This window comes from Corvus kubaryi, unplaced genomic scaffold (genome assembly GCF_017639235.1).
Source record: "Corvus kubaryi isolate FWS band 111438036 unplaced genomic scaffold, C.kubaryi_AGA036_p1.0 37392, whole genome shotgun sequence".
In the NCBI taxonomy this organism is placed as follows: domain Eukaryota; kingdom Metazoa; phylum Chordata; class Aves; order Passeriformes; family Corvidae; genus Corvus; species Corvus kubaryi.
The window spans coordinates 4,031,521-4,049,190 of record NW_024581131.1 but is presented as its reverse complement, the minus strand read 5'-3'; the positions used below and the strand labels follow the sequence as shown (position 1 = coordinate 4,049,190).

The 17,670-nt window shown below is 43.8% G+C and overlaps 1 protein-coding gene across 3 annotated transcripts in view; it reads right to left on the bottom strand.

The window, feature by feature from the left end:
• The window catches only part of PTPRJ (protein tyrosine phosphatase receptor type J), a 72,235-nt gene that overhangs the window by 9,879 nt on the left and 44,686 nt on the right, over positions 1-17,670 (bottom strand). Inside the window, exons 2-12 of one of the 3 annotated variants that reach the window (XM_042038353.1) lie at positions 15,689-15,707; positions 14,496-14,636; positions 13,478-13,732; positions 12,673-12,936; positions 10,020-10,286; positions 9,168-9,431; positions 7,766-8,029; positions 6,304-6,570; positions 5,162-5,425; positions 2,611-2,898; positions 2,232-2,366 (exon numbers count right to left, since the gene is read on the bottom strand). In XM_042038353.1, coding sequence (XP_041894287.1) covers positions 2,232-2,366; positions 2,611-2,898; positions 5,162-5,425; positions 6,304-6,570; positions 7,766-8,029; positions 9,168-9,431; positions 10,020-10,286; positions 12,673-12,936; positions 13,478-13,732; positions 14,496-14,636; positions 15,689-15,707 — 2,428 coding nt within the window. The remainder of the gene's footprint in view (positions 1-2,231; positions 2,367-2,610; positions 2,899-5,161; positions 5,426-6,303; positions 6,571-7,765; positions 8,030-9,167; positions 9,432-10,019; positions 10,287-12,672; positions 12,937-13,477; positions 13,733-14,495; positions 14,637-15,688; positions 15,708-17,670) is intronic. The other 2 variants (XM_042038355.1, XM_042038354.1) reach the window with 2 other exon arrangements.

Sequence of the window (17,670 nt, the reverse complement as noted above, 5' to 3'; positions counted from 1 at the left end):
TCTATCAATTCTTGTATGTAGAGAGTAAAATGCAAATGGTGTAGAAAAAGACAATCAGTATTTGGCAACATTGTGCTACTCAAACAGCAGCAGGCCTCATTCAGGGTGACACTAAACTCGTCCTGACCTTGTTCCCTGTTCTATCCTACAAGAAGTCTCACACCTAAACTGTAAGAGATGAAAGAGGTAATTTCTGCCTTTCCTTGACATAGACAAGCACTGGACAAAACACTGGCCAGAAGAGTTTCTAAGAAGACTAAGAACAGGCTATGACAGTGAGCAGCGACCAACAGGACACCATTTGCAGAACAGCACCACCTTACAGTGTCTGTTGTTACAGCAAATGAGCCCTAGAAACTTGAGGCAATTATACAGTTGAGACACATGTAACCTAAGAGGTAATAAACTAAGTCAACCTACCACTTGTCCAACAACTCAAGAGCAAGCCAACTAACAAATCTTCCCAGTGTTGAGGGATAACAGAGAATCTCATTGACAGAAGTTTGCATACCTTGCTCTCTGCTGACTCCCTTTACAAAGCTAAAAGCTCCTTCTAGAAGTGGGTATAATACTGAATTCACCTTTAAAAGAAGCCCTGCAGGAGGCTCTGAAAGGTGGAAAAGCTCTGGTAAGTTTCCCGGAGCTGGGCAGACAAGGGGTGATCTATTACCAGCAGCAAAGCTCTCCTCAACTGTAACACTGCAGCAACAGGATGCAAGGCAACTCTTCTAAAGCACTAACTTGGTCTCATCAAAAGCAGATGAGGTTGCAATTAACTCAGCTGCCTAGAAATGGGTGTTCAATACTACCTGAGATGTGTTCTGTCCTGTCTTGTCCCTAGTTTCCATTCCAACGGGATGTACATCCCTGATTATACCTGCAGCTCCTTGTGAATGCCTTGAATATCACCCTACAACATTTCAAACAGCCTTAGACACCATGCCTTACACAACAGAATAAAGTCCCCTCTGACTATCCTAAAGGTAACCATGTCTATTTTAGAACAGAGCACCACTCTCAAGAATATTTGTGCTATTTCAACATGATAAAGCTGAAGCGATGCTTGGCTGTGAGGCTGTCTTCTGCTCCCATCAAAGCACTCACTCTACATTTTTAAGTGTGGGCAACCTTCCTCCCTTATTTCTCTCAGTCACATCCTCCAGGTTCTCCTTCTTGAATACATTACAATCCAAACCACACAGGAGAATGCACCAAATCTCCTTGTGACTAACCAGGACTGGCTGAAGTTACAAGCAGAGCTGCATGCAAGAGACTGACAGTCAAATCAGCAATTCAGAGGCAGCTAAGTAGGTATGGGAAAAACAGGAATTTTCTGCACTGATGTGATGAAACATATATATACACATATATATGTACACACACATGCATTTCTTGGATGTGTATTGCATGGAGAACCACTGAAGGAAGATCTGTAGTCAAAATCCTGCAAAATGGATTTCCAGTGTGGTAACAAAGGATAAGCGTGAATGTCAACTCCCACTTAGCAGAAGCTGTCTCCATCAGGTGCCTTATTCCTCCAGTGCACTGGCAAAAATGAAAAGTTGTTCAAGCGGGACCTATGCTGCAAAACTAAGCTCCGTAATTTAATGACTTATTACCAGACACTCACCTATCAGAGACATTTCCTAGTTTTGATGCTTTAAATAGACCAGTCTGATAGGCTACCCCCTAGTTTTCTGAGGCATTTAACTCCCATTAATGCTGTCAATGATTTTTAAGCCTTCCATCCGCATCCCATCTCTCTTAGTTAAAGTGTTTTGAGTAAAATCAGGAAGAAAGCTTTTTTCCTTTTAAGACCTTACTGCAGGCATATTCCAGCTGAAGAAGGGAGGAGGAAAAACAATCCATATTCCAAAGCTGCTTCTATCAGCTGCTCTGAAAATTATTCTGTGGGAGAAGAAAGGATACTATGCAATCTTGGGGAAGGGAATCACTGCCAAATCAAGATGGGAATAGCACAGGGGCAATACATATGAGATTTATGTACAAAGATAAGTCAGGCAGGAAAAGACTGACTGAAAATAGGGCCTTCTGAAAACAAGGAGTGACCTGACTTCAAGCAAGCAAGGTATTTACCTTACAATTCAGAAAAGTGATTGAAAATTCTGAGTCTGCTTTTCCTCTATCCATTTAGCACCTATTTAGAGTGTGAAACATAATGCTACCTGGTAAATTGTTTCAGCTACAAGATAATATCATGAACATCTTACCCTGATCTTCTGTTGTAATCATTACTGCGTAGGCTTCTAATGGACCATTCCGTGAATCAAAATCAGAGAATTCAACAGACAATGAGCTGTGACTGACAGCCTTGACTGAAGGAACTTCACTTGGAGGAGGTGGGTCTATCAACAAAAATATTTTTTAGTTCAGTAAGCACTGATAAAAAGTTTTCCAACCAAGAAAAGGCTGTGAAACTGACACTGTTCACATAATGTATATTTACTGTGCATCACGTTAGACTATGCATTAATGTAGTGTTTTATTCATAATCTGCAGGCTGATAATGTAGTGCATACCAAGTCTAGTATTCTGCAATCATGAAGTTAGTATTTTTGTCCTTTTTCATTCTTGGATCTTAATGCTTACCAGAAATGCTGGTGTGACACAATTTGTCCACTGGAGAGCTTTCAGAGCCATTTGAAAGCGTTATGATAGAAACATTATAGGTGCTGAAAAAATTTAAAGATGCTGTTTGGAAGGTTTGCTCAAAGCCTTCTACTGTGCAGGGTGGAGCCAACTCTTCCCTTGAAGTATGTGTATTAGATATGTTGATTTTGAAGCCAGAGTTGTTACCAAAAGGACATTTCCACTTCAGCATTAGGAAAGGCTGCTTGGCCACTGGTTCACACAGGAAGGAATTCACTGAGACAGTTACTGCCGAAAGAAAAAAGAATAACAAAATAAGAGGAGTAAGAAATCAAACCTTGTCCTCAATAGAAAAAGCTGTCTATTTGTATGTTATGTGTATAAATGCTTGTAAAACTTCAGTATTCCCTTCCCCTTTTAAAAAGATGCCTACATGGCACCTACTGCCTACACAAGGACTTGTTACCTTATGAGGAAGACAACTATTTCACACACTAAGTACACAGACCTATTCTGTGCTCTTTAACTCCTCTACAAACAGGGTTACCGGCAAAAATTAGGCTATCTATCAAGATCAGCAATGTTTTCAAAATACTGTTCAATCCTTTAACATACTACTCCCAAGAACATTTTTATAGTATGTAGACTGCCACTAAATCCCTCCATAATTATGTAAAACTCTTAGTGGCCAACAAATAAGAAAATTAATACAATCTCTGTCCATTAAGAGCACAACAGTAGCCATCCTTAAAAGCAGCAACTAGAACAAGTCAGTTTGGGTGAGAGTCTTCTAGGACATGATATAAAAACTGCAACCTTATGACCAGATACAGAAAGACACTTAAAAAGCTAATGTAGCAGTAACACTCAGAAGAAACGTCCCTCTAAACTAAACATCTTGTAAAACTTGGCCTTCAAGATCAAAACAGTTATAAATCTGGAATTACAACACACACCAAATTTATTTCCTCTCTTGGTAAGGGAAGTATTGGGTACTTTCAAATACAGGAGTTATAGACTCATGTATTAAATTATTTTGTTATTAGAAGGGGTATTATTTTAAGAAACTAAGGTACACAATTGTCTACCAGAAGCAACAGATTCAGTAAAAATAGATGTGAGTGACTGGGACTTACTCCTACTGCATATTATAAATATTTATTTTTCTCCAGTAACACTGTCAGTTACTCCTACAAATATGGTGAAATTATAGGAGATTACAGACAAACCCTGGAACAACACCTCTGACACCTGGTGACAATGGATGCCTGGTTTCTAGAAGAGTCATGACTTTTGAACTCTATCCTGTAGGAATAGTTAGATGAAGTATCATCAGCGCTCCATGGGAAAAGTCAGAGACCAGCATACTCCACCCTGATATGGACAAAAGAGCTAGGCTCTGTGAAAGTCATGAGGAGACCCCAGAAACACTCAGGAGTATTTTGTGACAGACAAAAAAAGCAGAGGCACAACCACGCTCCATGTTTTAGACAGACTGAGCATTATGAGTAGCCAAGCAGAACTTTCAGAGTACCAGTGACTTTCCAAGTTCATCCCAGAGCCCCTCAGAAAACCCACTCGGGAACTCTGGGACAGATTCATTTCACCTCGGTCAAAATGGGACAGAACAAAGGAAAGGACAAGGCAGCACAGGATCACAACAAGGAGGAAAATAGTCACAATGCCTAACACTAGGAATGCAGGAGCAACTCAGCCATCTCCTGTCTGCTGATGAGCTGAGCAAAGCAGCAGGGCTGACAGCCACACCACCCAGTGCTGTGATGCTGTTTGGGGTTTTTTACCCTTTTTCTTTTACCTATTCTCTGTATCATTTACACATGTACTTGTAGCATTGTAGCTTAGTTTCAACATTTTCCTAGGCAGAAAGACAAAATAAATTCCAGGATCCCTATCCTATCTTGGTTCTCCTTAGAAACCAAGGCTGAAACCAGCTTTCTAATATATACTTTTGTAAACAGAGCCTGGAACTCATCCTGAGGGGGGAGAATTTAGAAAGTACTAGAATTGGGGGGATTACTTTACCAGGGGAGTTCCTAATTTGGAGGTTCTTATCAGATATACTAATTTGCAGAATCTATAAAAATGGTACACGCATCACGCACAGGGTACATCTTCGGCTACTTCTACCTGACTAATTTGTGCACCTAAGGATCCTCATATAAAGGTACTCTTTTATTACCCTAATTGTGTCTGACTTGTATTTTTAGGGCCAGAGAAAAAGGCATCAGCTGCCCAAGCCCAGCCACAGCCATGGGCCCTCCAAAGGGGGAAGTTCCCCAGGCACAATGTGCACTCTCTGGGAGCCCATCCAAATAAGAACCTGAGGGCCTCACCCAGAGGAAAGGGCAACAAAACCCCTTGCACAGAACCCCCTTCCACATATTACCACTGCTGACTCCAGGTAGGCTGTGTGCAGCACTTCTGCCTAACATAATATTGTATTTCAAACCCTGGGCAGGTGTGCAGAGCCCTGTGCTGCACAGCAAAACACAGACCAGCAGCAACAGGGATGCAAAAAACTGTGACTTACTTGTGTACAGGTGTATGGATCTTCCTTCTCCTTCTGTGGCATTATCAGCCGCTACAGCAAATACTGTGAAGTTGTACATTGTCCCAGGGATTAACTCAGTAATTTCTGCTTTGGTGTCATTGAATGTCAGGTTTCTCTTTGTATCATTTACAACCTCTATTCTGTACGTGTAGGAGTCAGAAGCGTTGTCATTCACCATCCATTTTAGGATGACAGAAGTCACACCAACATATTCTGCCTCAAGATCAACAGCTGGGCTGGGCTCTGTGAAAGGCAAAGCAACAACTTGTTAACGTGCAGGAACAGCTGCTCACAGACATGGAACACAAGAAACACAGCCAGTGCTTCACTTCCCTCACACCACTCATGGTCCAGAGTGCAGGAGCACCCCAACAACATCACCAGGCACTCCTGGACTCCTTAGTTGCACCAGTGGGCAGCTAAGACAGAAGTGATGGAATGTAGCCTTGAGTGGCATTCGTCTCCCTTTGACACTCTAAAGCAGAATACATCATCGCATTGCCAGAGCTCCCAGGATTTTGCTTGGAAATTCAGAGGTGTGGTTAGGAGAGATAAAAGGTTGTAGGGGGACTGGAAAAAGAACATGGCGGTCCATCTGTGTACAGCAAAAGGTAAGGAACTTCAATTATCACTGAAAAAGGAATAGAGGTTATGAGAGGTGGCAAAGGAGCAGCTTGCCTAGGTCATGCCATGAATGCACTCCTGAGCAAGTGTTATCTAAAGTTCATTCTGCTCCAGCCACAGGGCCCCAAGTCACAGTATCTCTATATGGGAGCCCTTAACAAGAATGTCCTGAGGCCCTGATCCCCCTAGAAGTGAAGGCAACAGATGCACCCACACAAATCCCAGGCCAGAGGAAGTTTTTGGAAAGAGCTCCTTGTGTCATAGGCCTTGGTAACCAACTTCAACAATCATTGTTTTTGAGGTGTTTGTTTTACTCTGCTTTTTCTAAGAAGGCTATGTCTCTTTCACACAAACATCTCTGACTGCAGGCACGCAAAGCACAGCACCTCTGCCGGCAACACCATTAAATTTCAGCCCATGGGCAGGTGGGCAGAGCCCTGTGCTGCACAGCAAAGCACAGACAACGAGGAATAGGGATGCAAGAAACTGTGACTTACTTGTGTACAGGTCTATGGAACTTCCTTCTCCTTCTGTCTTATCATCAGCCGCTACAGCAAATACTGTGAAGTTGTACATTGTCCCAGGGATTAACTCAGTAATTTCTGCTTTGGTGTCATTGAATGTCAGGAGTGACACTGTTGTATCATTTACAAACTGTATTCTGTACGTGTAGGAGTCAGAAGCGTTGTCATTCACCATCCATTTTAGGATGACAGAAGTCACACCAACATATTCTGCCTCAAGATCAACAACTGGGCTGGGCTCTGTGAAAGGCAAAGCAACAACTTGTTAACGTGCAGGAACAGCTGCTCACAGACATGGAACATAAGAAACACAGCCACTTCCCTCACACCACTCATGGTCCAGAGTGCAGGAGCACCCCAACAACATCACCAGGCACTCCTGGAGGCTTTTGCATTAATAGGTGGGTAACAGGAAATTGAGAATGAACCATCTCAAGCATGACTCATTTTCCTTTCACAGGCAATGGCAAGAGGGGCATAGGCCACCCCGGTGCCACCACTTGCAGGGTTTCATTGCCAATGCAAAAAAGTAGGCAGGAAGAAGAGAAGAGTGGAGGGGAAAGATACTGGTGGTGCAACTTTGTACAGCAAAAAATAAGGAAGACAAAATATCACTAGAAGGGGAAGAGAGGTGATGAACCAGACGCTTCTCCAATCCTCATGCCCTGCACTTCATTCCCATGGAAGAGAGACTATCTCCAGACCCTCTGGAGACCCTCTCTCCAGCACCCTATTCTTTCTGCATGTTCAAAAGCCATTACAGACAGACAGGTGAGACTTTTGGGCATTGACTGTGCAGCTAGGAATATACATGCAGGTACATTTCAGGAAAACATAAATGACAAGAACAGTCATCTATTTTCCTTCAAATGCACTATGTGGAATGATCAGGCTGGGCTACTGCCTTGCAAGCCAGCTGCAAAATGGTCCCTCCAACACCACATGTCAAGACTTTTAATACTCAATGTGGCAAGGTGCTGGATGGCCAAAGGAGTTCTCCTCATGTAGCACTGCCTGAATCTCTCTCCTGGCTGCACCACAATGGCAGCTATAGGCCTCCAAATCACACAAGTTCACTCAGAACAATATGCTCTTTGTGGGACCCCCTTAAAATGAGAATCTCAGGCCCCCATACTCTAGGAAATAAATGCAATGCCCTCTCCCAAGTTTGGAAGAGATCAGTGCTCAGTGAAAAAACTCTTCTCTTTGCTGACAGTCTTGAAGCAAACTTTACCAACAGGTTTCTACCAGGGCAATTCTGCTTCTACACTAACATCCTGTGCTTGGAGATTGGCCATCTCCAGCTCCAGGATGGAATCATCACCTCTGCCTGCAACAGTCTTAAATTACAACCCTTGGGCAGGTGTGCAGAGCCCTGTGCTGCACAGCAAAACACAGACCAGCAGCAACAGGGATGCAAAAAACTGTGACTTACTTGTGTACAGGTCTATGGAACTTCCTTCTCCTTCTGTCTTATTATCAGCTGCTACAGCAAATACTGTGAAGTTGTACGTTGTCCCAGGGATTAACTCAGTAATTTCTGCTTTGGTGTCATTGAATGTCAGGTTTCTCTTTGTATCATTTACAACCTCTATTCTGTACGTGTAGGAGTCAGAAGCGTTGTCATTCATCATCCATTTTAAGACGACAGAAGTCACACCAACATATTCTGCCTTGAGATCAACAACTGGGCTGGGCTCTGTGAAAGGCAAAGCAACAACCTGTCAAGACAGAGAAATACAGAAAGAAGAGCCACAGCCACGATTTCCTATTCCACACAGGATGAGCACCACTTGGAGCCAAGCATCACTCCTACTGTACCAGTGCCCTGTTTCAGGCATTCATGCTGAGGCATCTTTGGAATGATCACAGGAGCTCTGGGGAATATTCTGTTTCATTTCATATGCAACAATTACTTGCTTCCACAGTGGTTTTCCAGACAGAGAAGCAGATGGAAATCAGGGAAGGAAACAGTGCAAGCTGATCTTGGTCAGTTAACTCAAAATTGTGCCCATGAGTCTCAATTTGAGAACTTCAGCCCGAACTCTCCTCAATATCAGGAGAAAGAAATGGGCTGCTTGAGCAGGTCCAACAGCTGGCACACCTTAGGGGGCTGTGTCTGCAAGCCCGACTCAGCATCAACCCCAGACAGATAGAACTCACCTCAGGCAGCTTAGACAAGCTTATTGACCCAGTAGCAGCTCCAGGACACACTCCTCTAAATTGCTTTGCAGAGACATTGCCTGTTCTCTTTGTATTTCTGAGCTACACACAAAAGTAGAGTCTCCTCCTATCCCACCTATCTGGTCTGGGAAAAAGGTTCCTTGGCACAATGCCAACAAGGCTGGCACCACACTTGATAATGCAACCCTAGGAAGTGGGACAGTCACAGCCCACAGGAACCTCAGGCCCCAGACTGCAAGGAGCTCAAACCAATCTTTAAGAACAAAAAGTCTCTGTCACCCTGGTACCATATCCCTGCACACCACAGCTTTTGGCACGAGCTGTGATAACCCACTCCCAGAAGTGTTGTGAGGGATCTGTTCAGCCCTCAAGTGTCTGGAGGAAAAGTCATGCTATTGTAGCAGCTGGATCTCTACATAGCCTTGAGCAGACATGCTGATTAAATAACTGATTTACAGGGGGCACATACAAGCACAGAGACAATTTCAGTCCCTTTGCCAAGACTTCATTGCGTTCATGCACACAGACACCTGGAGCAAAGAAAGCAACATCACAACGAGAAATAGGACGAAGTTGGAAACCCAAAGTAAGAAAGAAGAGTGATTTGGTACAAACACATGGTTACTTGCAATTGCAAGGCACCATTTCCTTACTTGTGTACAGGTCTATGGAACTTCTTTCTCCTTCTGTGGCATTATCAGCTGCTACAGCAAATACTGTGAAGTTGTACGTTGTCCCAGGGATTAACTCGGTAATTTCTGCTTTGGTGTCATTGAATGTCAGGTTTCTCTTTGTATCATTTACAACCTCTATTCTGTACGTGTAGGAGTCAGAAGCGTTGTCATTCACCATCCATTTTAGGATGACAGAAGTCACACCAACATATTCTGCCTCGAGATCAACAACCGAGCTGGGCTCTGTGAAAGGCAAAGCAACAACTTGTTAATGTGCAGGAACAGCTGCTCACAGACATGGAACACAAGAAACACAGCCAGTGCTTCACTTCCCTCACCCCACTCATGGTCCAGAGTGCAGGAGCACCCCAACAACATCACCAGGAACTCCTGGAGGCTGTTGCACCAGTGGGCAGCTAAGAGAGAACTGAAGACAAGCCATGCTGAGCAGCATTTATCTCCCTTTGACATTCCAAAGGAGAAGCTTTGGTCACCACTGAAGCTGAGCTCACAGAGAATCCAGAAAGATGGACAGGAAAGGGATGAGTATGGTCGGCAATTTCAGTTTGGTTTACTGGTTGGGTTTTGGTTTAGCTGTTGTGAAGGATTTTTCATTTCATGGAGGGGGGCGGGTTAGAGGGAGTTTGGTGTTTAATAAGTAAGGAAATAAATCAAGGCTATGTTTCTTCTATACATTAACCACTCATTCTTAGCATCTTGCCCAGGTAAGGCTCCTATTAAATTACAACCCTTGGGCAGGTGTGCAGAGCCCTGTGCTGCACAGCAAAACACAGACCAGCAGCAACAGGGATGCAAAAAACTGTGACTTACTTGTGTACAGGTCTATGGAACTTCCTTCTCCTTCTGTCTTATTATCAGCCGCTACAGCAAATACTGTGAAGTTGTACATTGTCCCAGGGATTAACTCAGTAATTTCTGCTTTGGTGTCATTGAATGTCAGGAGTGACACTGTTGTATCATTTACAACCTCTATTCTGTATGTGTAGGAGTCAGAAGCGTTGTCATTCATCACCCATTTTAAGACGACAGAAGTCACACCAACATATTCTGCCTCGAGATCAACAACCGAGCTGGGCTCTGTGAAAGGCAAAGCAACAACTTGTTAACGTGCAGGAACAGCTGCTCACAGACATGGAACACAAGAAACACAGCCACACCAGTGCTTCACTGGGCAGCTAAAAGAGAACTGAAGACAAGTCATTCTGAGGGGCATTCATCTCCCTTTGACACCCCAAAACATAAGCACAGGCCATCACAGTGACTGAAGTCCCATGTCCTCCCTTGGGAATCCAGAGGTGGGCAGGAAAGTGATAGAGTGGAATGGAGTATTTATTTAGAAGGAACCTAGAACTATCCTAGTCCAACTGCCTGACCACCTCAGGCCTCACCAAAAATTAAAGCACATTATTAAGAGTATTGTCCAGATGTTTCAAACACAGAAAGGCTTGGGGCACTGACCACCTCTCTAGGATGCCTATTCCAGTGTTTGACCCCTCTGTCAGTAAAGAAATACTTCCTAAGGTCAAGTCTAAACCTCCCCTGAGGCAGCTTTGAACTACTCCCACTCATCATATGCCTGGACACCAGAGAAGAGATCAACCCCACCCTCTGCATTTCACCTCCTCAGGAAGCCGAGGAGAGCAATGAGTTCACCCCTCAGCTTCCTTTTCTCCAAACCAGATAAGCCCAAAGCCCTCAGCTGCTCCTCACAGGACAGGCCTTCCAGCCCTCCTCTGCAGGCATTCAAGGACCTTTACATCCTTCTTCAATCATGGGGCCCAGAATTGCACCCAGTACACATTCAACTCCTGCATCCATACCTTTGATAAATACTTTGAGCAGCCCCAGGATGGAGCCCAGAGGACCTTAAGGACAGCACTGGTGAGTACTCACCAGCCAGACACAGCCCCACTCACTGGAACCCTGTGAGCCCTGCCCTTCAGCCAGCTCCTCACCCAGCACACCATGGACCCCCTCATCCCACAGCTGGACAACTTGTGCAGAAGGATGCTGTGAGGGACAGGACCAAAAATCTCACTAAAATGCAGAAAAAATACATTGACCACCCTCCCTTCCCCATAGGAGGAGATCAAATTAGCTAAATGGGACTTTCCCTTTGTGACCCATGTCGATGGCACCTGATGACTGCATTGCTCTTTAAACACCTCTCAACAGTACCCAGTACAATCTTCTCCATAATTTTTCCAGGAACTGAGGTTGGTCTAACAGGCCTGCAGGTTCCTGGGTCTTTCCTCCCACCCTCCAGGTAAACAGGAGTAACAGTGGCTGGCAGAGACCTCTCCAGGCTCCCAAGGCCTTTGGTAGCTGATGGAGAGGGGTCCTGCTGTAACATCAGTGGGACCCTTCTGTACTCAGGGATGAATCCCAACAGGCCCCATGGACTTGTGAACATTCAGCTGATACAGGTGGTCCCTCACACTTTCAGTGTCCACAAGTGGAAGCCACTGGCCCAGCACTCATGGGCCTCCAGCTCTGGGGCTCAGGCAGACCAAGGTTAATCGGTATCACCAAAACCTGAGGCAAAATACACACTGAACACCTCTGCTTTTTCTTCATCCCCATTAGGCAGGTGACCATCTTCAACAAGGATCAGTCCAGTGTTTTCTTTAGACCTCCTCTTGCTATTAATGTGCTTTAAAAAGCCTTTCTTGTTATCTGAAACAGCATTGGCCAGTTTCTACTGTGATTGGGCTCTGGCCCTTGGTGTCTTCTTCATGCATAGACAAACCACAGCTCTGTAATCCTCCTGAGAAGCCTGACCTCACTTTCAGAGCTCATTCAATTTCTCTTCCTCTTGAGCTCCACAAGGAGTTGCCTGTTCAGCAAAGCTGGTTTTCTGCCCCATTGCTTGACTTTTGACATAGTGAAATTGCCTGTTCCTGTGCTCCTAAAAGGTGGTTTTTACTGAACATCACTTGTGGACTCCTAAGCCCTCAAAAGCAAATTCCCAGGGTAGGCTGCTAAGTAGTGCCCTGAATAGCTTAAACTTTGCTCTCCTGGAGTCCAGGGTAGCAACTCAGCTGTCTCTTTTCATTCATTACACTGTGAATTTGAAACACAGTCATTTAATCACCATAGCCAAGTCAGCCACCTACCATCTCACATGAGTCCTACTCTACTCACAAACAGCAACTCTAGGAGGGCATCTTTCCTAGTTGGCTCACTACTTGCGACAAGAAATTATCTCCCACACAAAGTGATACGAGAACAAAGATGGAGAGGAAGCAAGGTGGATTATGTTTGCCTGGTTTTTTTCTTTTTAAAAGCAAGGATGTATTTCTTCCACACTTCAAGACCCCATTGCTTAGTGGACATGCCAGATTAGGCTCCAGGAATAAGGCATCACATCTATACACGACAGCGTTACATTTTAGCCCTCAGGCAGCTGTGCAGAGCTCTGAGCTGTCCACCAGGAATACGGTTGCAAGAAACTGTGACTTACTTGTGTACAGGTCTATGGACACTCCTTCTCCTTCTGTCTTATCATCAGCTGCTACAGCAAATACTGTGAAGTTGTACGTTGTCCCAGGGATTAACTCGGTAATTTCTGCTTTGGTGTCATTGAATGTCAGGTTTCTCTTTGTATCATTTACAAACTGTATTCTGTACGTGTAGGAGTCAGAAGCGTTGTCATTCACCATCCATTTTAGGATGACAGAAGTCACACCAACATATTCTGCCTCGAGATCAACAACTGGGCTGGGCTCTGTGAAAGGCAAAGCAACAACTTGTTAACGTGCAGGAACAGCTGCTCACAGACATGGAACACAAGAAACACAGCCAGTGCTTCACTTCCCTCACCCCACTCATGGTCCAGAGTGCAGGAGCACCCCAACAACATTACCAGGAACTCCTGGAGGCTGTTGCACCAGTGGGCAGCTAAGAGAGAACTGAAGACAAGCCATGCTGAGCAGCATTTATCTCCCTTTGACATTCCAAAGGAGAAGCACAGGCCATCACTGTGACAGAATTTCCAGGGCCTCCCTTGGGAATCCAGAGAGGTGCGCAGGGAAGAGACCAGGATGGAGAGGAAGATAATTTAAAACAAGAAAACAAAACCATCAGGTTTGTGCTGTACAGCAATATCCCATTCTCTGCATACTGTCCAGGTCAGCCTCCGGGACTAAAATATCACGTCTTATACACAATAGCATTGAATTGCAGTCTTCACATATGCAGGCAGACCCCTGAGCTGCACAGAAAAGTACAGACCACGAGAAATAGAACTGCAAGAACCTATGACTTACTTGTGTACAGGCTTAAGGACACTCCTTCTGTGTCATTACCATCTACCACTGCATAGACAGTGAAACTGTACATCGTCCCAGGGATTAACTCTGTAATTTCTGCTTTGGTGTCATTGAGTATCTCCACAGGTGCCACATTTACAATCTCTACCCTGGACTTCTCAGGTTTCGAAGTAGTGTTAACCACTGACCACGTTAAGATGACAGAAGTCACACCAATGTATTCTGCTGTGAGACTACCAATTGGGCTGGGTTCTACAAAAAGAGAAAAAAAATTTTAACCTACAAGAATATTTGCTGACAAACGCATACAGCACCCTCCTCCCTGCCACACCCAGTCTCTGTAAAACAGAAATCAGCCTGGGAAAACAGTCAAGCTATCTTTCTCTACTGCAAGGCCCACCTGCAAGCTCTGCCATCTACTCCAATTCCTCAAGCTTCACTTCATCTCAAGGAGCACAGCTGTCTAGGTGCAGCAATGATTTCTGTGCTGCCTCAGCTGTGAGCTTTATGCAGCATGCTGAGGCAGTGTGTGTTGGAACACACAACCCACTGTCATTTTTTTCCTAAACTGAATATCCCAAAGAGAGAAGCCTTTCTTAGTTGCAAGATTCACACATCTCTCCTGCAGATATGTGACACAGTGTTCTGTACTAGGCAGAGGACTTCAGCTGTACCCCATCACTTACACATTTCAAACCTGTATGTCACAGTCAAGCTGTAACCTAAAAAGCCATAACAAGCAGGGAAGGGAGCCCGAGTCTAACATGGATAAAACTACTGGCCATGCACCAATCACAGTATGAAACTGCACTCCCAGTCAGGTGTGCAGACACATTTCTCGGCCTCATTCTCTACTGCAGTAAAGCAGCTGGATCCATGCCCCTGCAATGCTCTTTGCCCTTTGAACTAGAGCTCAGGCTTAAAATGCTATCACAATATAGAAGTGCAAAACACCCCGAAGATTCACATCCCAGCCACATTCCAAACCACGGACATGTTACAGTGCTTAGATCACCTCTTGTTCCATCAGACACAGCCCTGGCCACTCTTCCACCTGCAGAGGTTCTGTTCCCACTTGCAGAGATTACTAATAAATCATCATTACTACTAGTTGCTGGTTCTGCAGTTACGTTTTTTGAGCTGCAATCCTCAGTGCCTGGAAGAAGAACACAAAACTGTGTCTTTACAAAATTTCTGGACTTCCCATTTGCAGAAGTACAGTCAGTTACTGATATCAGGCACAGACCCGCAGCCACTTCTGTTTTCCCAGTTCTATAGAAGCCTCACTGCACATTTCCTGGTTTTACCACTTTTCCTGGTTTCACCGCTTAACTTCTGTGAGATGATTTGAATTAGATTCAAGTGACTGCCACATTATTTCAGCCATCCACTGACTCTACATATGGTTTGGATGAAAGCTATCATGACCTGCTCTTTTCAGTACAGTTTTGTTTGAAATGAGTTAAACCAACTTGCAGACACATTCTGTGTGTGTGTTTTCTTCATCTATTGTCAGAAGTTTTGTTTAACCTGGCACAGCAATTTTGCCTCTTCCCCTCAGCATATTCCCCTCCTCCCCTCTCATATTCCCACAGTGCATTCCCACAAGGAAAGAAGAGATATGGCTCTATACCTAGAGCCAGAAAATTCACACTGATGTAGCACAGCCCAAAGCATAGAAACAGTTGATTCAGACCCTAGAATTTAAAGGCTAACTCATGTAAGCCTGATGTTCAATATTAAGGTAGAACTTAACTGCACACATTTTCAGAAATTTCTGCCACACGAACACTTGTTATCTTGACCAGTGCAGCAGTTCTAGACTCACTTCACAAATTCTTTAAAAGCATCACTTTGTGTGCCCTTTGGTTCTGGGGTTTGTTTGGTTTTTATTGCCTTTCAGTGTATTTTCCCATCTTTCTAAGCACATTACACCTGTAATTGATTTTACCAGAACTCTCTACAAACTGAAAAGCAAAGGGATTACAGTACAGATTTATATCTTTAAATATCCTTAAGTGCACTGCAGGTATTACAGTCACTAAAATAACTGAGTATGCATTTTTAACTCCTATTACTAAAAATTCTTTCCAGGAAGCTTTTTTTTTTAAAATACTTTGCTTATACTGTTTGATCTTTCTTAAAAGAAATCAAGATAATGAGAGTTATACAAAAAAAATAAAAAGCAAGCAACAGAATGATACTTACAAGCAATTGTACATCTGACCTGGAAAACAAAAACAAATAACAGAAATTAAAACTTTAAAACTACTGGAAGCTCAAATAAAATAACGACTGGTTTAATTAACATGAGGGGGGAAGAAATCTGTTTTAAAAAAGTCCGGATTTTTCAATCTGCAAGAGTCATACATAAAGTTCTACTGGCATAAAAATAACACCAAAAATACACTAAACTAGTAGAGAAAAAAATTCTAAACATGCTGGTAAAATGTTAGTTTCCACATTCTAAAAAAAACTAGTTTATTTTATCACCAAAAAAAAAAATTTTGAATAACATAAGCTGGTTATTTTGCACATAAAAATGTATAAACTAAATCTATAAGATCTTAGTTAAAACACACTTTAGTTAGTACCATCTCAGAAAAAAATGGCAGATGTCAGTTAGGTCTTTCTTATCAATAAGATTTTTCCTTTCATCCTTTTGCTGCATAAACCTTCTTACTACTTCTCCCAAAAGAATGTTTTACATTTTCTGAAGTGAACTCAGGGTAGTCAAAGTTCAAAACACTCGATGCATGCTCTGAAATCCAGTTTACACATGTGCACACATCCATAACATATCAGCAGTTGCCACTTAACTGCAGCCTGAAACTCCTCTGCTGGTAATACTGACAAACACACCAGAATTTTGCTTTGAGGATGATTTTTAGTCTTCAGACTTTGTACTTTACTTCCAAATAGCCATTTCCCTTCCTGTTGGTGTGAGATTTGGCCCATAAATTGTCGTATTCATGTCTCTCCAGGTGGCACCACAAAATGCTGCTTACAGGAGTGAAGTAAAAGCCCCAGACTGCAAGAGGTCTGCAAGAAGCAGTCTTTTACTTAAAGCACTTGGAACTTCTGTCTTCTCTACCCACAATCAATTTCTTAGCTGTTTGTGCAATTCCATGAGCTAACTCAAAATAAGCAGCTATCTCACAACACCCTGATGCAATGCTTGAATCCCAAGTCACTCACTCCCCCAGCTGTCACGCTGCTGGTGCCACAAGGAGCTCCACCAGCAGCAGCTCCTTGCACCAGTCATGGGTGGTCCAAGCAGACACACCCTCAAAAAGTAGTCAGAAAATACCATTAAATCTTATTCCCATGATGGTCTCAGTGCCACAGTAAGAAGAGTTTGGGCACTCTTCCTAGGCAAAAAAAGCCCTTGTAAGCATCAAAGCCCTAATTCCTGGTCTTCTCTAGCACAGCCCTAGGGACAACGCAGCACACAACAGACGTGGCACCGGATGCAGATGTCCTACTTACAAGTGTGAGGCTCCTCCTCAACCTGAGTTTTTGAGAGCTCAGCCAAACTGCAAGGCTATTTAGGAAGTGAGGAAATATTTGCCTGCACCCAGGTCAAGAGTAGTTCTGCATTCCTTCACAAAGTGTCTGAGGAAGAAGAGCTCAAGAAGGAAACAGCCACTCAAGGCAGGAACACACTACCATGCAGGGTCCAGAGCAGAAGAGCTAAGCTGTGTGGAAACAGCTGCTGAATGGTGAGCAAGAGGTGAGATCCCCTGAAATGCAGGGCAATCTACAAGCAGAGCCAAAAGGATGTTATGTTTATTAAGAAAGGGAACTCACAAGAAGAACAAAATCAACAAGAAATACCACAGGACTAAGCTACAGCAATTTCTGCAGCCCTACAGACAAAGACTCCAGAGCCTGACATCGTTCACAACCCATCATCCTTCAGTTACTTTCTCTTCTGTAGAACTGCCTGAAAATGAACTTTCTCATCTTCTCCACAAATTTTGAGTTTAGAGGCACAGCATCCTTCCCAGGCAACAGCAACAACAGATATTATAGGACTGTGAAACAGGTATGCCACTATCAAGTACCCCGAACCCCTCCTTTTTATCATCCCATTTCTTCCCTGCCAGCTCAAACAAGGAACACATTGATTCCTGTCCCATGGGCATCCGATCTAATGGCACATAATGACCAAGCTGATAGAAATTTGG